Source organism: Cucurbita pepo, chromosome LG17, assembly GCF_002806865.2.
Source record: "Cucurbita pepo subsp. pepo cultivar mu-cu-16 chromosome LG17, ASM280686v2, whole genome shotgun sequence".
Classification (NCBI taxonomy): Eukaryota; Viridiplantae; Streptophyta; class Magnoliopsida; order Cucurbitales; family Cucurbitaceae; genus Cucurbita; species Cucurbita pepo.
The window spans coordinates 6,713,574-6,736,116 of record NC_036654.1 but is presented as its reverse complement, the minus strand read 5'-3'; the positions used below and the strand labels follow the sequence as shown (position 1 = coordinate 6,736,116).

The window sequence follows — 22,543 nt, the reverse complement described above, 5'->3', positions numbered from 1 at the left end:
TTTGTTCGATATTTGAGGATTCTATTGGCATGACTAAGTTTAGGGGTATGACTCTGATACTATGTTAGATGAACACGACTCTCCACAATGGTATGATATTGTCCACTTTGACCATAAACTCTCGTGGCTTTGTTTTGAGCTTTCCCAAAAGGCCTCATACGAAATGAGACAGTATTCTTTGATTATAACCCGTTCGAGGGTTCATATGACTCAAGAACGAGAGATTAACTTGAACTATCCAACCAAAACTATAAAGGTTGGGTTAGGTTAGATTTTTTTACCAGTTTGGTTGAATTTTTTGAAATCTAAAAATTGGGTCGGTTCAGGAGTCATTTTTTATCGAATTAATTGTCAATACGTGACGTTTGCCACCGAGGTTGGCGATAATATTTGATATTTAACTTCTATATATATTTTTTTTAATAATTATAAATTTCAATTAGAAAAGAGAGAGAAATTATTAAAAAAAAAAAGAAAAGAAAAAAAAAGGAAATAGAAATAGAGGAAGTGAAGGGAGAAGGGCAGTGCAATGTGAAGCTTCATTCTCTGGTGCGTGCCTTCGTCTTCTCCATTTCCAAATATTTTCAGGTCAATCACAATCACCTTGATCTCCTTCTATTCTTCTTCTTCTTTCACATTAGAGCCGACCTCTCCTCTCGAACGATTGATTCCTTGTCTAACCAGAATGGCGCCCACCAAGAAATCGAAGAAGCGCAAAAGGGATTCCAAGAAATTGAAGAAATGTAAAAACCTAAGCGTCGTTCCTATGGAACCCAGAGCCTCAGAGCCCGATTGGTGGGAAATTTTCTGGCACAAGAACTGTTCAACTTCAGGTTCCCCTCTTTCCCCCTTCGCAAATCTCAATATTCTACTTCAAATTTTTTTCAATTTTGTTCTTGGGTTTTCTGGCCTGAGCTGAATTCAAATGCTTCACGTTTCTTTTGCCTGGATTAATTGGAAATCGTCCTTTTAGCCGTTGTAGATATTTTGTTGGGGAGTTTTGAGCCATTTAGATCATTTCTGAGAATGTAAGAGAATTTTATCTGTAATTGGAATGTTGAACAAGTGGCATTTTGTGATTCTGGGTTAGTCTGAATTGTTGGGAATTTGGTTGCAAGGATTTTTGGCATATTATGATCTGTTGCTCATTTCATTTTCAGTACAACTTTCATAATTGAGGCATTTTCTAACATCTCAGGGAGCCTTCTAAGTATGTGCAGGTTCTTCTGGACCTAATGATGAAGCAGAAGTATTCAAGTACTTCTTTCGAACTTCAAAGAAAACTTTCGACTACATTTGTTCCCTCGTACGAGAAGATCTCGTGTCGAGGCCTCCATCCGGGCTTATCAACATTGAGGGGAGACTTCTTAGTGTGGAGAAGCAGGTTGCCATTGCTATGAGAAGATTGGCATCTGGTGAGTCACAAGTTTCTGTGGGAGCTGCCTTTGGAGTTGGCCAGTCTACTGTCTCTCAGGTTACTTGGAGATTTGTCGAAGCTTTGGAACAACGTGCAAAGCACCATCTTCGGTGGCCGAGTTCCTCCAGGTTGGAGGAAATCAAATCACAGTTTGAAGCTTCCTTTGGGCTGCCTAATTGTTGTGGAGCCATAGATGCAACACACATCATTATGACCCTTCCAGCTGTACAAACATCAGATGATTGGTGTGATACCAAAAAAAATTACAGTATGTTCTTGCAGGGAATCGTCGATCACCAGATGAGATTTCTTGACATTGTAACTGGTTGGCCCGGGGGCATGACGACTAGTAGGTTATTGAAGTGCTCAAAGTTTTTCAAACTATGCAATGTCGGTGAGCGTTTGAACGGAAATGCAAGGAAGTTGTCTGGAGGATCAGAAATCAGAGAATACTTAGTTGGCGGAGTTGGCTATCCTCTTCTTCCTTGGTTAATTACTCCTTATGAAAGCGATGACCTATCGCCATTGAAGCTCAACTTCAATACTGTGCAAGGAGCTGCGAAATCGCTCGCTGTGAGGGCATTCTCTCAGTTGAAGGGCAGCTGGAGAATCCTCAACAAGGTTATGTGGAGACCCGACAAGCGGAAGTTGCCGAGCATTATACTGGTATGCTGTTTACTTCAAAACATTATAATTGACAATGGAGATGAGTTACAACCAGATGTTGCTTTATCTGGTCATCATGATTTGGGATATCAGGAGCATTGTTGTAAGCAGATTGATCCATTGGGAAACACTTCAAGGGAGAACTTAGCCAACCATTGGCATCAAAACAAAGAGAAAATCTGTTCTTCTTAACACTTCGACATTGCTCGGACCCCCGAAACTTGTCGGCGATCTGGTAAGACCTGATGTTGTATGTACACTGATGAATTAATCCATATTATGTTCAAAATTTTCCCATTTTGAAGATGATTATTTTAGCTACCATGCCATTGTTTGTTCTGTAAGTAAATGTTCTTCATTGAGAAGCTCTGTATACCATATGGATCCAACTAAGAACTCATTTATTGAAGAGTTGAAACAATATAATATGAACAATGAAGAGCCTCTAAAAAGAGCAGCTTTCTCTGATTAGATGCAGCCTTTCATGTGCAGCATAATCTCAAACCTAGAAGTAACATAAGAACCTCTCTATACAAAGAAAAATTGATAGATGATGATGAACCAATTAATATCCTGTTCATTAAGCTAGAATATAACTATTTCCCAGATAAACTCAATCTCTCATTCAACCCTTTGTTGGAGGTTTCATACAAGCACAAAATGGTGTCTTCTTCTTTTGCTTCTGCTTCGTTCTCGTCCCGCCATATAGATAGTCTCTTAGAAGAACTCTTGGACTCCGCTCGAGTACTTTACTTTTGCCCCTTGCCTCCCTTTCACCATCTAGTTTCATTATTAGAAACTGTAGCTTCTTTAACTCCAACTGCAATCGCCCGATCTTCTCTGATCCCTTCCGTGCTTGTTCTGAAATTCGCCTACTTTGGACACTGTCGTTTTCCTCTGGTTCCAGTGTGGATGATCCATCAGCAACCAGAAAACTATCTTGAACATTCTTTGTGAGTTTAAGGTTCATCTCATACAATTTGGTGATGGCTTCTTCAGCTTCTTCTACTTGCTCCTTCACTGTATCATATTCAAGACCTTTTTCTATCTTGCTCTTCTCTGTAGCATCCATCTTCTTCTTCAAATCTTGTACAGTTATCTGAAGATTTGCCAATTTCTGAACATCAGAATCAAGTCTTTCTAGAATCCTTCTCTTGTTTCCTTCATGGGGGAGATCAGAGAGCCTCTTGGAGATCTCTAGTTTATCCACACCCAACTCCTTCTCGACCAATGGTTCGCTTGAAGGGTCCTTGCTACTTTGTCTCCTAGTCGATCCAACCCAACGGTACTCCGTAGATGAGCTTGCCACCATAGGAGCCTTGCCAGCCGCCCAATCATAGCTGCCATCTTGATCAGTTGATTCCCACAGCTGAAGCATCCGATCACCAGGTGTTGCAGTTTCTCTCTGGCTGTTTCCATATGATGAACGGTCAGAAACCCGATCGAGTAGGATGTCTTTTGTCAGAACTTCATTTCCTGCTTCAGATATTTCAGACTTAGAATGCGACCGATTATAACGCTCCTGTCCTCGAAGTGCTGATTTGTCGTTGGTCAGATGGCCACTTTCTTGGCCAGATTTTATCTCCTCAATCTCCTTCAGTGCTTTCTCTAGCTTGGCACTGGCATTAAACTTTTCTAGTGTAGTCTGGCCCTCATATTCTTCAAATGCTACTTCAATTGCTTGAATCCTTCTATTCAAACCTTGCAGGTCAACCAAACCATCAAGGTGAACTTGATCACTATCTGGCTGCTGGAAGCTTTCAGGATGCTGGGAAGTTGAGGAATCAGATTCCTGCAGAAAGTAAGGTTAAAAAACTCAGAGACCCTTCAAATGCTACAACTTGTTGATACACGAGTACTGGCACCTCTGTCTAATTCTAACGTTTAAAACTATCGGGGCTGAATTTTAACTTTCGGACCAAACTCGTAGAGATAGAAGTCAACTAATCTTGGCTCAGAAGACTGAGTATCAATGTCATGCAGATTTTAGTGTAAGAAAACAAAAACTATCAGAGAGAATAAGAATTGATATTCAGATAAAGGGATATTGATATCACCTTCACTTCTTGTTTGTAGACTTTTTGCTGTTTTGTTGAAGGAATTGCATGCTTTTCAAGAGAACTTATAGAATCCTTCAAGGTTTGAATAGCCGGCGCATATGCAGCCAACTCTGTTTTCATTCTGCCATTTTCTCCTTCTGAACTAACAATTTTGTTCTTCAGCAATTTGATCTCCAAATCTTTTGAAGAATTTCTATCTTGAAGAATCTCGCATGCTTCTGTTAGCTCATGAATCTTGTCTTCGTAAATTGATTGATGAATAGCAGAAATCTGCAGCTCACCAAACAAAGTTGCAGCCTCACTCTCCCATGATTCTACTTCATTGTTTTTCATCTGAAGCTCCAACTCCATGTGCTTCTTTTGTTCTTCATTCATCTCCTCCAACTCTTCCTTCAAGCTTAGCAACGTTCGTGTTTCCTCAATCACACGTTCCGACGTCGCCAAGGACATAATGAGCTCAGAGTTCTTGGTTTGTTCTTCCTCCAACTTCCCTTCCATTGTTTTTAAACTCTCTTCAAGGTCTTTGTTTGTGGACTGAAGTTTATCCATGCACTCAACAAGCTTTCTAAGTTCTTGAAGATTTTCAGACACAATATCCTTGTAAATTAAAGAAAGTTGACTTCGAAATATTGTTTCACCGAACATATCGATGTTCGTGTCCTCTAATTCATGTTTCTCCTTCCTCAAGCCCAAGATTTCATTTGTCAAGAACTTCTCCTCCTCAGTGGCCTTGCAATTCTCAGTTTGTAATATCTGATAAGCCCCTTCCAAATTCTGCAGCTTTTTACATACATTCGACATTTCGGTCGTTAGCGCTTCTTCTTTACGGCTGCCCTCCACTATTTTTAACCTCATTTCCTCATTCAATTCTAGAAGTTTCTCCATCTCAACCTGGAGTGTCGAATACCGTTCCGATTGGTTCTGATACTCCTGATCAAGTGTGTTCTTCTCGGTCAAATAATTTTCAGCCTCGCTACGTGACTTCTCCAAGAACATTGTGAGTTCTAAGTTCATCGTTTTTTCATATCCAAACTTCCTCTCCAGTTCCCTTACTCTCTCGTCGAGGTTGTTGTTTCTAACCTGAAGTTCATCCCTACGCTCAGCAAGCTTTCTCATTTCTTCAAGAATTTCATTGATAATATCCTTACAAATGAGGAAAAGTTGACTTTGAAATATTGTTTCATTGAACATATCATTGTTCTCTTCTTCCAGTTGACACCTCTGTTTTCCCAAGTCGACGACTTCTTTTGTCAAAGATGATTTCTCATCAAGAGCCTCGGAATTCGATACTCGTAAAATCTGGTAAGCTTCCTGCACATTATGCAGATTCCTGCATACATTTTCCATTTCTGTCTTGAATGCTTGTTCTTTATGGTTTCCCTTCATTACATTCAACCTCAGCTCTTCACTCAACTCCAGAATCCTACTCTGGAGAATCAATATCTGCTCAGATTGGATTCTGTGCTCCTGATCAAATGCATTCCTTTCCATCAAAATGTTTGCAGCTTCATTTTTCAGTTGCAGAAGTAACTTTTCAGTAATAGATTTCTCAATCACCAACTGATAGTATTCATCATAAATTTCCTTTATGGAATTTTGTTTTTCCTCAAGTTTCCTAAATATGTTCTTCAGAAACGTTTGATCTTGCTCACCCTCATTATCAAACCCATGATATGCATGAATGTCAAGAGTTGTCAATACCTGCTGAAGCCCTGTCCTCAGGATTTTATTTTTCTCAATGAAGGATTTAATCTGCCCCTGTGCGTTAAGATTTTCGCGCTCTAATTCAGAGATAGCTTCTTTTGACCTCTCTGATACCTCGAAAAGTTTTCGAGACTCTAGAATTAAAGAGATATTATGATCCTTCATATCTTGCATGCAATTCTGTAAGACGAAGATCATAAACTGGGAATTTATAGCTTTTTCCGTTTCTCCCTCGTAATCTTTCTTCCAGTGATCGCATTCTTCTTGCAATCGACGCATTTGCGACTCCATATCAGCTAGCCGTTTTTTGCTGATTTCGGTAAAACTAGAATGAACTTGTTTTTCAGCATCCAAATCAGTCTTTAGCTTTTCTATTTCACAAAATGCAGATTCTCTTTCGTTGGCAAGCACCAAATGCTTCTCTAATGATTCACAGTATCTTTTATTCAGATCTTCAAGAGTGTTATGGGAGGTATCCAACTGATATAGTAAGCTTTCTCTCTCTGTAATGAGCTCAGACTTCTGTTGATCAAGCAATTGGCAGGAGTCCTCAAGATCCTTTGATTTCACCCTTAATGCTTCAAGTTCAGCCATTGCATCTGAATGGGAATTCTCTAGAACTGTACTTTTTTCTGAGAGTTCTTCCAGATTTTTAGTTGTAACTTGTAGCAGAGAGGTCAGAACAACTTTCTCAGAAGAAAGAGTTGATTTCTCTCCCAATAAAGATTGATAAGATTCTTCTAACATCTTTACCCTCTCCTTCGTTTCTTCCAAGTCGACGCTCATATCAGAAATGGAATTTTCTAAAAAGGCGTTTTTCTCGACCAGTTTCTCTAGAATAATTAGCTTCTCCAAGAGAGCTGCTTTCTCACTTTTCTCTGTCTCATAGCTCCCCTTCATCCTTGAATGTTCATCTTGCAGTTCCTTCACAGATGTTCCAAAGCAATCTAGATTGTAGCCAGTAGATTCCACCTGCTCCAATATGGCTACATTTTTCTTATTCAATTCATTAATCTCTTCTTTCAGACAGTAGATTTCTTGCTGCAGGGCGTTTCTTTCGTTTGTTCGATGTTCGACCTCTGCTTCGAGTTTACTTATCTTCTCCCTCAATCTCAACAGTTCATCTTGTAGATTTTTTATTGACAGAGCTGAAGACATATTGAGTTCATCAAGTTTCCTGCTTTCATTCTTAGCCTCCTGGACTTCTGTAACCAAGCTCTGATTTCGGATTTCCAGATTCTTTAAAATTTGTGTCCTGTTCTGATGCTCAGCAGCAAGCGAACGCAATTCTTCTTCGGTCCGAGAATGCATATCCTGCAATGTTTGGAAAGCAGTCTCGGCTTCAACGAACCGCAAGTGCTCGTCCTGCATGCAATTCCATAGTCTTCCCAGTTCTTTTTGATTCTCGGTGAGTTCTTCTTTTTGAGACCCCATTTTCAGTACCAAAGACTCTAACTCAGATTGCAGAGCTAAGTTTGATGTCTCCAATAAATGACACTTTTCTTCAGCACTTCTTAACTTCATAACTCCTTCATTGATTTGACCATGCAGCCTTTCAGCCTCTTCTTCAGCACAAGAAAGTTTATATTCAAGACTAGAAATCTTCTCCAAGCACTGCAGGTACTGAACAGCAGCAGCTTCGATTTCTTCCGTTAATTTTTCGACTGCTTGCTTAAGGATTATCAGTTCACTTTCAGCTTTTTCGGCTTGTTCGTTGTATCGTCTGGAACTCTCCTCTGCATGAAGAAGTTTCTCCTCTAGTCTCACTATCCTTTCTAAACTCTCTCGATATCGAGCAAGTGCAGCTTCCTTTTCAGCTCCTACTTCAGCAAGGCCTTGCCTCAAACTTTCAGCTTCGTTCTCGGCTTTACTTGCTCTCTCAGTAAGTTCTTCAGCACCCCTTTGAACGTTAACGATATCGCTCTCCAGAAGGGATACTTTGTCCAGGCACTGCTGATATTTAAGCAGACTAGCTTCCTGCTCACTCTCTAGTTTGCTGAGGGCTTCCCTCAAATTCTGAGCCTCAGTTTCAGCTTTAGAGGCTCGGTCATTAAGTCTTGTAGAGTCCTCTTGTGCACGAGAGACTTCTGACTGAAGATTAGACAGCTTATCAAGACTCTGTTGATATTGAAGTAGACCAGCTTCCTTCTCAGCTTCTAGTTTAGCCAGAGCCTCCTTTAACGCTGAAATCTCGGCCTCAGTAGCCGAAACCTTGATATCGTTCCCTCCATTTCGCTCATTCTCCTCGAAATCTTGAAAATTGAGCCCTTTCTTTGCCCTTCCTTCCCCAGAACCAAAAATATCATTGAACTGCTTCAAACCCCTTCGACCTGTAACGATGTTCGATTCTTCCGTAAACGCTGCATTTCTTCTGCCAGCATTGGATTGGGGTGAAAGCCCCAAGCCATCCTTTTGCAACTCATCTGAGTCAAACAGAGCACGTATAGCTGGTGGCATCTCAGGTGTCCGTGGATCACCCTCATTCCCCAAACCAGCAGGCGAATCATCAAACGGAACCTGATTAGGAAACACTTCAGCCATCGTCCGATGAGCCTGGCGAAGCACCCCGGTTGCATTATCGTATCTTTCTGCCAACGCACGGTATGCACGGTAGAATTCTTCAACCAACTTCATAAGCTCCGGGCGCTTCTTGTAGTACATCTCAGCCCTCCTTGCAAAGGAATCTGCATCCTCTTCAAGAAGCTTGATCATCTGTTTCACCTTGACATCCATATCTGTTCCAAGCAGGACAGCCAAGTAATACTCAATCCATAGCCTATTGAGAACATTATCAATGGCCGAAAGAGATCAAGAACTTACCTGTAAGGTTTTCTTGAAGCCATCTAGAATTTTTGGGGCTAATATGACTATCCCACCACCAAGAATACATACGCCTAGAATTTGTACGTGAACTAGTCGTCATAACTTCAGCCAAATAAGTCCCAAGTGTTCGATTCTTTGGCCTCTTCTACATAATCAACTTCAGGAACCCAAAACAATAACAGAACTGAGAAATGAATCTCAAAATCAAGATGAACATATATAAGAAACAGTGAAAGAAGTACCTGATGAACAAAACTCAGGTCCAGAAGCTACAAAAGAGGAAGAAAATGGCAGTTCGTGGGCTGACAGAAACAATTTTCAAACAGGGTCATCGGTAAAATCAAACATCGGACCAGGAAACACCCAGATCAAGAACATGACGACCAAAAAACGAGATGGGTTCCACAGTTTGATCAATGAAAGTACATAATTCGAAAGTAAAATCCGATTCCAGAAGAAGAAAAAGAAACCCTATGGCGGATAAGAACGGAAGGTAGAAGTTACCAGATGGGAAATCAAACAGGAAAAGAAACAAAACTTGGCATATGGGTGTTGGATCAGCAGCTGTGACTAGATATCAGCTTCAGCTGCTTTAGCATCTGTCTCACCCCATCGCAGAAACTCACAGATCTTAATATCGATTCTTGTTCTTCGTGTTCTTCGTGTTCTTGCTCTGTTTCTTCTGTGTATTGCTCTCGAATTCTGCTACTCTCTTCCGTTGAGTGCTGTTATCATTGCCTTGTTGGTATAGTTTTGCTAAGAAAAACCTGCCTTAGAGGACGATTACGGCTTACAGGAATGCAAACCAAATCAAAAACCCGACCAAAAAGTAAACGGACCATCGCATTTTCTTTTTTTTTTTTTAATAATATGACAAAATTATTTTTTTAAAATAATTTGTTTGGTTAAATTATTTATGTTAGAATATTTTGGTGGGTTGGGGATGAAAAGTCTAAATGTGGAATTTTTATTTAAAAAAAAAAAAAAAGAGAAAATTTGATTTGACTAAATTGCCCTTCTGGTTAGGGCATCAAAAATATGTTCTTTCCTTGTGCTCCTCCAAGTTTGACTTCCCTAATTCTAGGGTTTCAAGATCCACATCATGATGTGTTGGCTCATGTCCACGTGTTCATAACTTTCCATTTTTTTATTCATTATTCTTATAAATAGATCTGAAAATATTATTATTAAATAATACAGATTTAAGAGAGAAATAGAATTAAAATATAAACTAATTAAATCTGGAGAATAAAATAAAATATACTATTAATCAAAATCAAATTTAACTAATATATTTTTCAAATATTAAATAATTACGAATATCATATATTCCATAATTAATTCAAACTATAAATAAATTGCACTAAATTCTGACAATTATCGACTAACAGTTTTGCCATTTATGTTAGTTCTGATAAAATAAGGCGTAGTTTTCAATTTGGGTAGATTAAAATGTCAATATTGATACCAAAATATTAATCCAAATAAAAATAATTCGAACCATATTATCGAGTTTTGTTCATAAAAAATAAAAAAAAAAATAAAAAAAAAACCAAATTATTGATTTTATGTTTTTTACATTTTACAACATGGTAGTTGAATTATTTGATAAGTTTAATATTATTTATGAGATCCTTTTAAGCCTATAAAAAAAAAAAAAAAAAAAAAAAAAAANGTATCTTATATTACCAAATGTAACCATATAATTATTAACTCCATCATCATTTATCAATAATGTCCAAATTTCATTATTTCAGTTAATGGTTCAAATAAAGGTGGACTAATGATATTTTTATAATATAAGATTAATCATTAAACTATAAATATTTTTAGTTATATTTATCATACTTAAAATATAAAAAACCAAATCATATTGTTAATTGATATTAAGTATGACAAAAATATTGTGTGTTTTATTTATTTTTAAATTATAAAGTTGAAATTTAAAATTTTAAAATAATAGATAATACCAAATTTATAATATAACGGTGTAATAATATAATAGCTGGCAGAGAGTCCGAGACGGCGGGCGTGGGCGGTCCTCATTCGTCACCCCCACTAATCATTCCTCTCCCCTTCACACTCGCCACGTGTGCACACAGTACACATGCGCCATCTTTTTTTATTTTTATTATTATTATTATTATTATTTTATATATATCATATAAATATTGATTATTTTTATTGATACGTCCACGAGACGAGTCAAAAATAATGAGAGTAACTTAGTCTCAAAGGAAAGTGTTCGAGTCATAACTGGTAGATGAACATGACTCTCTACAATGGTATGATATTGTCCACTTTGAGCATAAACTTTTGTGGCTTTGCTTTGGGTTTCCCCAAAACGCCTCATTCCAATGGAGAAACTATTTTTTGTTTATAAACCCATGATCATTCCCTAAATTAGCCGATGTGGGACTTTAATCATCCAACTATAATACAAAAGTTTGTTTTGTTTCAATGACTTGAAAATAACCCTCGTGAAGCATAGAGTTATTAATGCTTAGGCTCTCCCTTTGTCAGGGGACACCAAACTCATAAGCCTTCTCAAATATGATCAAATCGACCCATTTATCTATGGCATTTAAATTAAATTAGAGCCGTTTCATTGGAGAAAAAAAAAAAACAAGACGTAAAATACTGATATGTGAGATGAAGATTTGAACTTTTAACATTTTGGTCGAAAATATACATCTTAATTAGTTCAGTTAATCAATTTTAAATTATTATTATTATTATTATTTGTTTGGATTAATGAGTGGATTAGGAGGGTTTATATATATAATTTTTAAAATTAAAATGAAAATTTTAGGAAAAGAAATTAGGTAAATAAACACATTTATTATGGAGAAAAATACTTTTTAACATTTATAAAAAATATAATTTAAAAATAATTCAGAAGGATAAGGCGTAATGGGTAATGGAATGGCGTGGCGCGTGGGCTTCCAAATCTCATCCGGTGAGAATAATCCGACAGCTCACTCACTGCCACGTCACTTTCGTCCATATCCCCTGCACAAAGACTCCACGTCCATCTCCTGGTCCCGCAAATCAACAAATCATTATCTGCCACGTCATATATCTCCTATTTAATTCGCCCCTTACAAATTACTAGAAAACCCTCCTTCTTCCTTTTTATTTAATTAATTATAATAATAAATATAAAATATATCATTTCCTTATTTTTAGAAAATATAAATATAAATATACAAATACCTTTATTTTCAAGTTATATTTATATTAATTTATTTTTCATAATTAATATACTTTTGGTAAAGACAGTTGCCTTCTTCGGGATAAGATCGAACTAATTTGTTTTGCTACGGAACTGTAAATCTCCGGAATAATAATCGACGATTTTGTGCGAATGCAATGTCGTTAGTTCTCGATCTTCATACGTAAATTCCCATTTCCATCGTTGAATTCTCTGTCGTTCGCGCAGTTTCAGGCCGTGGAGCGTCGATGGCGTCCATTGTTTTCCGTCGGAAGCTCACCAACAAACCTTTCCTTCTCCGTGTGAGACTCTTCTCGCAGTCCAACTCCAACACTGAGCCTGCTCGGCGTATCGAGAAGATTTTGATCGCGAATCGAGGTGAGATTGCATGCCGGATTGCGAGGACTGCTAGGAGGTTGGGGATTCAAACTGTGGCTGTGTTTAGTGACGCTGATCGGAATTCGCTTCATGTCAAGTTGGCTGATGAGGCTGTGCATATTGGCCCCTCGCCGGCGCGGTTGAGTTATCTGAATGCTGTGTCGATTATTGAGGCTGCGTCGAGGACTGGTGCACAGGTGCGAATGGAGATATGTTCGTTTTTTTTTTTTTTTCATTGATGGAAACATCGGAAATGCTCAAATTATAAGCTAACTGCAATGTTTTTCTAGTTTATTTTCTGTTTTTTTATGTACTGAATTTTGTTTAAATGCTTGCAACTGTTGAGTTATACTTGAATTTAGCATGCTATTTTGATGTTAAGTCGTATTCGAACCCAACGTGGAGAATGTGTTTTATTAGAAGCTACTGATATAGCTATTACACAGAGAATGATGTTCTTGGTAACCGGATAATTCACTTATCGGAGAAGGTTCTCTGATCCGGGGTGGGAGTAGAAATGCAGTCATGATTATTTTTGGTGATTAGATATTCATTGCATGTAAGGCCATACTGAATTTCCAGGTAAATATACATTGGGAAAGACTCTGCGTGGGAACATCCTCCTGCCAGAAGGCGAGGGCTTGGTGACTAGAAGTGTGGAGCTCACTGCACCCTGTTTTTGTTGGACACACCTATCTTCTTTCAAGCTCCCTCTTGGGGAAATTTTCTAGGCCAGTGATGTCTCGTTGCCATCCCTTCTTTTGAGATGTGATAGGATTCCATTGTGATCTCTTAGGAGTGAGTACACTATCGAACACCCCCTTTCCGTAAGAAGGGGAGATTTTTTTGGCAAGCGGATTTGTGTTACACTGTGGATCTTATGGGGAGAAATGAATAGTAGAACCCTTAGAGAGGTTGTGAGGGATCCTAGTGATGTTTGGTCCATCGTTCTATCGATTTTCTGTGATTGATTGAGGGATTATATAGGTGGGTAGTTTAATTTTTTTCTCAATGTAGTTAATTTTTGGCTACTGATAGGCAAAATCTTCTCTGCTTGGATGGCATGTGGTGTTTCCTACACCGTAAAATGTGGAGGATTTGAAATTGGTAACTTAAGAACAAAAGATTTCATGCCTACTTCTGATGCAAGGCTGTATACAATGTCAGCAATGAATGTTACCTAGAGCTGACATTTTATTGAAAGCAATGAATGGTTTCCTTAAGCAATGAATGGTTTCCTTAAGCAATGAATGGTATTTTACACATATGTCAATTATACAAAATAATACAACGTACGGAAACTCTCATAAAAGAATTTTTTTTTTTTTTACCCTAAACGAAATCTTAAGACATACCTAGAGGAGTACAAAATACAAAAGTAGATAAAATCCTAAACTAAAAAAGCACAAGATTATCCACATGTTTTGTCCTATCTTTATTACTCAGTTGACACTATTTTTGTTACATCAACACCATCCCAGGGTTCTTCATTGATTATTGATGCTGACCATTTATTTAACTCAGATTTCTCAATTTGATGGTCATATCCTTGTTCTGGTTACATAAGGCATGGTTTTTAGAGTGAGTATATTGTTTTGGTTTATAGGCTATCCACCCTGGCTATGGGTTTTTATCTGAAAGTGCTGATTTTGCTCAACATTGTGAAGACAAGGGCCTTACATTTATAGGCCCACCGACATCTGCAATTCGACATATGGGTGACAAAAGGTATGAGAAATTGAAACTATCTGCATTTCATGATTTTCCACTGTGTACGTGCGGTGGTAGAGAGTTCTTTAGATAATTGTCTGCAGAACACAACATTCTCCTGTTCATTTACTTTATTGTTTTTGTTTAATTTTTCTTTTTTTTAATCTTTAATTTTTTTTTGTATATTTTTTCCAAATAAATCTGTAATGTGTGCAAATATGCATCCTTTTTTGAGCATGCGAAGGGGTAGCTGCTTGCTTAGAACTAATTTTCGCTTCTCTATTCTTGAGACGTAATTGTTCCACTTGCCAATCAATATGTTATTTTACCAATCTTTTTCAGTGCATCAAAGCGAATAATGGGTGCAGCTGGCGTACCTCTTGTGCCTGGGTACCATGGTACTGCACAAGATATTGATACTATGAAGTTAGAAGCAGACAAAATTGGGTATCCAATATTAATAAAGCCAACTCATGGAGGTGGGGGAAAGGTGGGCAGTCTCTTTGTGCCTAGGCATTATAAAGTTTTAGAGGAATAGAAATTTATAGAAGATTTCTGGTCCATTCGTTTTTGAGTGTTTGATCAGGAGTTGGAAAGATTCAACAAGCATGAGGCAGAAGAGTTCTCCATCTGCCTCTGATATCAAATCTAGCAATTAGTATACTTTTTTTTTTTATCATGAAATTATAATTAGAAACAGCTGTATGTGGGAAAATATTTATGCAAGTTCAAACTACGGACCAAGTTATAAGAATGGCTGGTGATCAATCATCCAAACGATATGTCCCTTCCATTCTCATTTCCAGATGAAAGTACAGCCATCTTTTTAACCCTGTTGTTATGTGTGATTTCTTACACGAAATATTTTTTTAGGGTATGAGGATTGTACATAGTCCGAATGAATTTGTCGATGCTTTCTTGGGAGCTCAACGTGAGGCTGCAGCTTCTTTTGGCATAAGCACAATATTGCTAGAAAAATATATCACCCAGCCAAGGCACATAGAAGTCCAGGTATTTTTCTTTGCTTTGATTGTTTTAAATAATACTTATGTTGGCATTTTGTCTCCTGCATACGAAAGCCTATGTAAAGTCCACTCACAAATACATGACATTTAAGACTATGAAGAAAATTAATGGCAGGGACCAAAGCAGACACTTCTCAAAAGCTTAGGAAGAAAAATGGAGATTTAAAAGAAAACAAAAATTACACTAGACCAAAATAGGATCTAAACCCTTGTCCAACTATGAACCTTTATTTTTTCAGAAATGATCTACCAGAGCTTTTTGCCTCAGTTTTGAGTTTCATTGGCCCTTAAGTTGAGATTATTGTTGTATACTTGAGGAGTTCCTCCACGTCCCACTTTTTGTAACAGTGGAAGGTTGTTGTGGGAGACTGGTTCTTCTATGTTCTTTAGGGACAAAAATGATTTGTCAAGAATTTAGAGGAGGTAGGATGGGCAGCTGGTCAAATATTGTATGAGTCATGCATGGATGGTAGTTGGAGTTGGCAACTCCTTTAGGAACGATGGGGAAGAGGATCAAGCATGTTGGAAAGAGACGAAAGGATGTTTAGGATTGGGAAGTCTTGAGGAGGTTCTCACAACCTTATCTACGTAATTAATGAGAATATTCGGTGAGCCCGTTTGTCAAATAGAAGAGTAAGTCTTCCTTAACCTAACCAGCACAGCTCAATTTGTGAAGATCATTCTGCCCAGATCTGAATAGAGTTCATTTATTTTCTTATTTTAATTTAGTTTTTTTAATTAATGTTATATATACGCTTTGAAGTGGTAAACCAAAATATAATTCTGGTCGATCCTTCACTGAAAATGAGAGGCTATCAAGAATGATAAGTTTCAGATAGGCACAATTCAATATTGATAACATCACGAAATGCCTTAGGAATTTCTTCACGTAAGGACACTACTTAATGCTCACGTTTTTTCGTTTTTTTCGTTTTTTTGTTTATGCATTGATCTTTAGTCCTATTATGTTGAAGCTGTAGATTTTTGGGGACACACACGGGAACATTCTGCATCTATATGAGAGGGATTGCAGTGTGCAAAGAAGACACCAGAAGATAATTGAAGAAGCTCCAGCTGTAATGAGCGTTTTTCTTACTAAATATGTTTTTTTCAGTATAATTTTATTTCAACTATAACTAAACTTTATTTGTTGCAGCCTAATATTTTGGATGACTTCCGATCACACTTGGGTCAAGCAGCTGTCTCTGCAGCTAAGGTGAGGTCTACTTAATTTTCATGTAATCTAATGGTTAGTAATTGAACTTGGAAAATAACTCATTTCTCACATTAACTCAGACTACATATGTTGACTATTGGAATTGGATGCTTCAAATTTATGTAAAAGATAACGTGATTTATCCTTTCCTCAAATTGGAATACATTTTTTTGGGGTGCAAGTAGGTTGGTTTAGCTCAGTTTTTGATCAAGATAAACAATGAGCCAGAAGATGTTGGCCTAAGAAAATAAAAACTGATGCTAAAAATTATGTATTGAAAATTGAAACAACTTCCAAACAAAAACTGACTAGACTACTAAATTTGGCAAAATCTATCCAAATTGAATTGATCGATTGATTTTCAGTTTTACATTTTAAGAAACTAAACTAAACAATACCTATTGCTCAAACCAACTCAACAGCTATGTACTGGTGGTTTCACTGGCGTTTTTGGTTTTGGTTTGCATCCTTATTCTTGTTACTTAAGCATGGCATGTTTTTTATGTGTAATTCATGCGAGCATATTAGTGGCTCTCCATGTTTGATTGATTTAATACTTGGATGTTGAGAAATCCCTTTCCTCAAAGCTCCCCTGGCGTGATAAAATTATGAGGTGATTATAGAAAGGTTGAGTGAACCATGAACACCCATTGATTAGTATATGTAAAGAGATGCATATCCAGTGCTTGGTTGTGATTGCTATTAACCACTTAGTAAGTAGAATAATAGTTAATTTGGGTGCTTCTTTAGTACTTATTTAGGCAGAGGCTGATAGTTATTATTTTCCCCAGGCGTTGAGCATATTTTTATTCTCTTTTTCCTTTTAACAGTCAAGTTTCTCATTAGATTACAGTAGGTAAGTTTACAATTATTTCCTCCTTTCTAGGGATTTGAAGTGTACTAATTTGAGTTTTCAATTTGGTGCATAAAGGCAGTTGGTTATTACAATGCTGGCACAGTGGAATTCATAGTTGATACCATCTCTGGTCAATTTTATTTCATGGAGATGAATACTCGCCTTCAGGTTCCTTGATTAAGCTTCTCGAGTTCCTGTTGTAAATTATAACGGATATTATTTGATGCCAGTTGGCTCTTACAAACAGGTTGAACATCCTGTTACTGAGATGATAGTAGGTCAAGATCTTGTCGAGTGGCAAATCCGTGTTGCAAATGGAGAATCTCTTCCCATAATCCAGTCACAAGTGCCTTTATTAGGTAATCTGCCTTATCTTGAAATAACGATGCACGAGACCTTCCCTAGATGTTGCAATTAGTGTGTATGTACTGTAGCTACTTAAATACGTAAACTAAAGTAATAATAGCTACTAAAGTAATAATATTTAATATGTTGCTCATTTATGTATGTGGAAATGGAGGGATTTAGTAGCAAAATTTATTATTCCTTTAAGAGTGACCTACTATGGTCTTTCTTTACCATGAGATTGTTTACTCTAAAGTTTCCAGTCTTTTCTATTTGATATTGCATGTGTGCTCACATTCTGGACTCTGCTGAAGTTAATTTGACTTGTTGTTAGGTCATGCTTTTGAAGCCCGCATATATGCAGAAAATGTGCCAAAAGGGTTTCTTCCAGCTACTGGAAGTCTTCACCATTACTGCCCTGTTCCCGTTTCACAGTCTAGTAAGATGCTTTACTTCATTAGTGCAGCAATTCAATCTTCAGTTTCTGCAACTAGAAACACGTTTTATTGGAACATTCTAACCATTAGCCATGTCTGACTGTTTACTGCCTTACTTTGAAGTTTCGCGTTCACTTTGATTTCCATCTTTCCTTTTCACTTTTTCCTTTTTGAAATCAATAATTCTACTTTAACAGTTCGAGTTGAAACTGGGGTTGAACAAGGAGATGCTGTTAGTGTGCATTATGATCCAATGATTGCTAAGCTCGTTGTTTGGGGAGAAAATCGTGCTGCAGCATTAGTCAAACTAAAAGACTGCCTAACAAAGTTTGAGGTAAATCTAATCAGAATTAGTTTGCTCTGCAGAATTTATCATTCAACTTGATTGAAGCTGAAAAAATAAATTGTCTAGTTGAAACCTCAAAATCGGTATTTCACTGAGATATTTGGATAACATTCCTAGTAATTGGCCTGTTATAGAAAATAAGAACAAATTTGGAACTAGAAATAGTGAAGGTGGTAAACTTGGCTGTTTCAACGGCAACTGCAGTTATTTTATAGCAGCTATTAATCCAGGAACTTCCCTTCATGGCCAAATTTACACTACTTTCATTTATTTGAAAGCAGTTATCTTGGGTGAGCATCTAGTGAATATGGATCGTACTGGTTATAGGTATAATGTCCAAAAGGTTTCTGACCTTGGCTTATGTTTTTAATTGACAGTTGCTAGCTAAGATTTCCTTGAGTTAACATTTTGTAGTTAATTTTCAACATTTCACAAATCTAAACTCATATTGAATCATTGAGGCAATTGTTCTTTCATAAGGTTGCAGGTGTTCCAACCAACATAAACTTTCTACTAAAGCTTGCAAATCATCATGCATTTGAACGGGGGGATGTGGAAACTCATTTTATTGAGCACTATAAAGATGACCTTTTTGTTGACCCTTCTAATCTTGTGATGGCAAAAGAAGCATATGATGCTGCTGGGCTTAATGCCCGTCTAGCAGCTGCATGTCTCGTCAGCTTGGAACTCTCTAAACTTAATGAAAAATCTTCTGGTATTGCAAGTTTTTATCTAGTTCTGTGAAGTTAATTGCTTTAGAAATCGTTTTTTAAAATTAAAATTATTTATGTTTCCAGGGAAGGGTATACATTCAATATGGTACTCTCCTCCTCCGTTTAGAGTCCATCATTGTGCTAGGCGCACAATAGAATATGAGTGGGAGAATCCATATGATAGCAGTGTCTCAAAGCCATTTGCACTTACAATTACCTACCAGCTAGATGGGGGGTTGTTAATTGAGGTACATCTCTGCCTTTAAAAGACATGCAAATAGTCATTTAGCGGCATTTGTATTTTTGTTTGTCTTATCATTACAGTTATTTGTTTGGAAACAAAATACTTTTCTTGAGTAAGTGAGAACAACCACAAAAAATTGGACCTTCATAAAGGCCATTCATGACCACCTGCATGGCTTTTAGTAGGAAAGACCAAAGAGGTATTGGCGTGCCTTTCTAAGGTTTTGGGTGGGATCGATCTTAGAAATTTCAGGAAGAAGAGCATTCTACAATCAGGAGAGAATTTAGTTCAAGTGGTCGTGTATGGTTAGGATTGAATGCCTGGTTTTGGTGACGTTGCTTATAAGACCCACATTGTGAAGTTATAAATGGTCTGATGATTATTAGACAAGACTGTTATGCTATAATGGGGAAACTCATTTTGCTTCTCTTTTGGTGACGGAAGGGGAACTTTTTCTTTGGCAGGCTAGTCTTTTCTATTTTATGAAATATTTGGTTAGACAGTAAAATGTGGGTGTTCAAGAGTGGAGAGTAATATTTGGATTCGGCGTAGTTCAACACTTCCTAGAGGTCCATGCAACCAAATCTTTCATGGTTTTCATTGTTTTAATTTTTTGACAATCAGAACACATTCTTACAATTTTTCTTTTCGTTGGCTCTTTTGTTTGGTTTCAACTTGTTCATATATGGCCTGTTTTCTCACATTTATCCTTCATTCCTTCTTAATGAAAGCAGCTCTCTTGTAAATGAAAGAAAAAAGAAAGTATATTGATTTGATTCATGATACCGAGTGTTCTCAACATGTATACAGACTGGAGAAAATGGTTCTTCTGCAGTTGAGGTTAAAGTTACTCACCTTGGAAAACATAAGTTCAGAGTTGAAGTTGATGGTATTATCATGGAAGTTCGCTTGGCTATTTACTCGAAGGTAAATGAAGAATCTATTCCTGTATTAATAAGTCCCCCCCCACCCACTCTCCTTCTGTATTCTTCATTGGAACTATTTTGAGTTCAGGATCGGACAAAACATGTACATATATGGCATGGGTCACAACATCATCACTTCAAACAGAAGTTGGGGGTAAATTTATCAGAAGAAGATGAATCACAACATAAGCCTGGTTTTGAGGCAGCATCCCACCACCCCGAAGGAACTGTTGTTGCTCCCATGGCTGGTTTGGTGGTCAAGGTTCTAGTGAAAAATGGTGATCAAGTTGGAGAAGGGCAATCTGTGTTGGTCCTTGAAGCAATGAAAATGGAGGTTTGCAACTGAACCGTGTGTATTTTAATGTTCAGTAACTCTCTTTCCACCAATCGCAGTTCTAATATTCCGCTCTTGAATTTTCAGCACGTTGTGAAAGCTCCCATTGCTGGACAAATCCATGGCCTACATGTTGCAGCAGGTCAGCAGGTTTCTGATGGGAGTATTTTGTTTAGTGTCAAGGTAAGCTATTTACCTTTAGAACTATTTCATGGACTATATTGATTATCTTTTTTGTGGGAGACTTAGATGAATGCATGTAGATTATAATGAAACATAATAAGCAATAAGCATATCATAACTGCTTTTGCAACCAGCCTAATTTTGTACCCTCAAGGTTCCCATCACCTCTGTATTTAATGTTTAATGGTTAAAGTCGGATTAATTTTTTCAAATTTATTTCCTATAGGTAAGTTGGTGTTACTCTCTGTTGCGGAAACTTGAAAATTTGGGAGAATATTTTATAGGAAATGAAGTTGTTTATGGGCTGTTGTTGACTGCAAGTTCTCAACTCCTTAGGTTTGGCAAGTGGCAAGTCTTGGTAGATCAAAGTTAGGATTAGCTTGAGGCTTCATATTGAATGTTGCAAGGCATCGTGAATACTTTGGATATTTGAATGCTGTCTAGATTCGTTGTGGAAACTTGAAAAGTCTGGGGACAATACTTTATAGAAAACGAAATTGTTCATAGGGTATTGGGGTCTTGTTGAGTGCAGTTCTTACCTCATAATTGGCAATGGGAAAATCTAGGTTATCAAAGCTAGGATTATTATCTGGTATAAGGTGAGTTTGATTTTCAGTGATCGTAGGAGTTTCTTTCAAAAGCTTGAAATTATTCTCCAGGGATTGAACTCCATTTTAGTTACTTCATTTGACCTTCCTTCTTTAGGACATTCCAATGCTGATATGGACTCTTCAGTTGGTCAAATCTTGGGGAGTGGTTCTTCTACACCCATTTAGGTAGATTTTTTTTCCTCTACGACTCCACAACTCAACTGTCAAATGAAAATCTTACTCCAGAAATCTCACTAAGAAGAAATCAAGTCTCTTTACTAGAATAGTCTTCTGTAAGAACCTTTGGAGATCCCCCATTCCTAGAGTTGCAAGTTCTTTTTGTGATCTCTCCGTCATTGTGTGTCCTGTGAATAGTGATGATCGTCTGTGTCAAATCGGTTTCCTGTTTGCGTGTGGAAGAACAGTCTGGTTTAATGCTACTAGGGGGATTATTTCGGCACCTTTGGATCCGTAGTCATAGAAGGTTTATTGAAGGGGCTGTAAAGGAGATTAGCGCTTTCTTTGGTATTGTTTAGATGTTCCAAGTGCAGTGCTAGTAGAACTGTCATTATATCCACCCTCCGGAGAAAAAGAAAGTAAATCCAACAAAATCCCATTTTCTCCTAGAAAAGGGAGGTACAAACAAAACTCTGTTTATTCGATCTTTTTGTTGGAGAGATGATAGGGGGAGAGAATAGAGAAAAAGAAAAAAAGGGGGCATTTTCTTGTCTTTTACTTGCACAGCAGGTGGGCTTAATGGCATGGATATTGAGGTACACGTATTTAACAACTCAAATTAAATTATTTTCTTTTATATAAATGCCTAAACCATCGACCTGTATCTAAATTTTTTTAATGAGAGAGTTAATCGATATAACTTGAAGAATTTAGCTTGAGACTATTTCTCAGAAGAGTAGCATCTCTCTTTGATTAGTATATTGGCCACATCTGTCATCTTAAATGTGGCTTTTAATTGTCTTCAAATGTTAGTACCTCTTTCGAATTGGCTTGTAATATCATTTTTTGAATTATTAGACTGAGTTTGATTAGAAGTTGAAATAAATTGTGGTTTCTGCAGAAAAACTAGAAATAATGGAACGTCTTCTTTCCTGACAATGTCAAGGTACGGCTCATTTTAGCTTCTTCATGCTATGACGACCATTGAAGGGGTTGTTGTGCTTTCACCTCTGTTCAATTAAAATAAATGTTGTATATGATCATTGTGACTCAATAAAAAAAACATCACTTGTTAATTTAATACATTATCTCTCCCTCTCCCCTGGCTACTTTTCCCACTTATAATATTATTACGCATGATTATGATTCTAATCAGTCGTGACAGGTTTTTGCATAACA

The 22,543-nt window shown here is 37.3% G+C and overlaps 3 protein-coding genes across 7 annotated transcripts; 2 read left to right on the top strand and 1 right to left on the bottom strand.

Annotated features, from left to right (window-relative positions):
* Positions 1 to 495: 495 nt before the first annotated feature.
* On the top strand, positions 496 to 4,139 carry LOC111778213 (protein ANTAGONIST OF LIKE HETEROCHROMATIN PROTEIN 1). Of its 4 annotated transcripts, none has more exons than XM_023657905.1 (3): positions 496 to 588; positions 685 to 833; positions 1,212 to 2,492. In XM_023657905.1, the coding sequence occupies exons 2-3, from the start codon at positions 686 to 688 to the stop codon at positions 2,273 to 2,275; spliced, it is 1,212 nt and encodes a 403-aa protein (XP_023513673.1). In that variant the 5' UTR covers positions 496 to 588; position 685; the 3' UTR covers positions 2,276 to 2,492. The 4 variants fall into 4 exon arrangements, with proteins under 4 accessions (XP_023513673.1, XP_023513672.1, XP_023513671.1 ...); XM_023657904.1 differs by adding an exon at positions 3,792 to 4,139 and having other exon boundaries at positions 505 to 833; positions 1,212 to 2,318; XM_023657903.1 differs by having other exon boundaries at positions 505 to 833.
* Positions 2,466 to 9,509, bottom strand: LOC111778208 (protein NETWORKED 1D). Of its 2 annotated transcripts, none has more exons than XM_023657899.1 (5): positions 8,913 to 9,509; positions 8,668 to 8,827; positions 6,196 to 8,582; positions 4,141 to 6,132; positions 2,466 to 3,875 (listed from the first exon to the last, which is right to left on the bottom strand). In XM_023657899.1, the coding sequence occupies exons 2-5, from the start codon at positions 8,768 to 8,770 to the stop codon at positions 2,709 to 2,711; spliced, it is 5,649 nt and encodes a 1,882-aa protein (XP_023513667.1). In that variant the 5' UTR covers positions 8,771 to 8,827; positions 8,913 to 9,509; the 3' UTR covers positions 2,466 to 2,708. The 2 variants fall into 2 exon arrangements, with proteins under 2 accessions (XP_023513667.1, XP_023513666.1); XM_023657898.1 differs by having other exon boundaries at positions 4,141 to 8,582; positions 8,913 to 8,972; positions 9,175 to 9,509.
* A 2,442-nt stretch (positions 9,510 to 11,951) lies between these two features.
* Positions 11,952 to 22,445, top strand: LOC111778207 (methylcrotonoyl-CoA carboxylase subunit alpha, mitochondrial). The gene is made up of 16 exons (XM_023657897.1): positions 11,952 to 12,459; positions 13,869 to 13,990; positions 14,315 to 14,462; positions 14,846 to 14,983; positions 15,978 to 16,073; positions 16,154 to 16,213; positions 17,145 to 17,237; positions 17,317 to 17,428; positions 17,749 to 17,853; positions 18,049 to 18,185; positions 18,678 to 18,912; positions 18,995 to 19,158; positions 19,965 to 20,081; positions 20,169 to 20,414; positions 20,502 to 20,597; positions 22,266 to 22,445. Exons 1-16 carry the CDS (start codon positions 12,133 to 12,135, stop codon positions 22,272 to 22,274), a joined length of 2,205 nt encoding a protein of 734 aa, XP_023513665.1. The 5' UTR covers positions 11,952 to 12,132; the 3' UTR covers positions 22,275 to 22,445.
* The last annotated feature ends 98 nt before the right edge of the window (positions 22,446 to 22,543 follow it).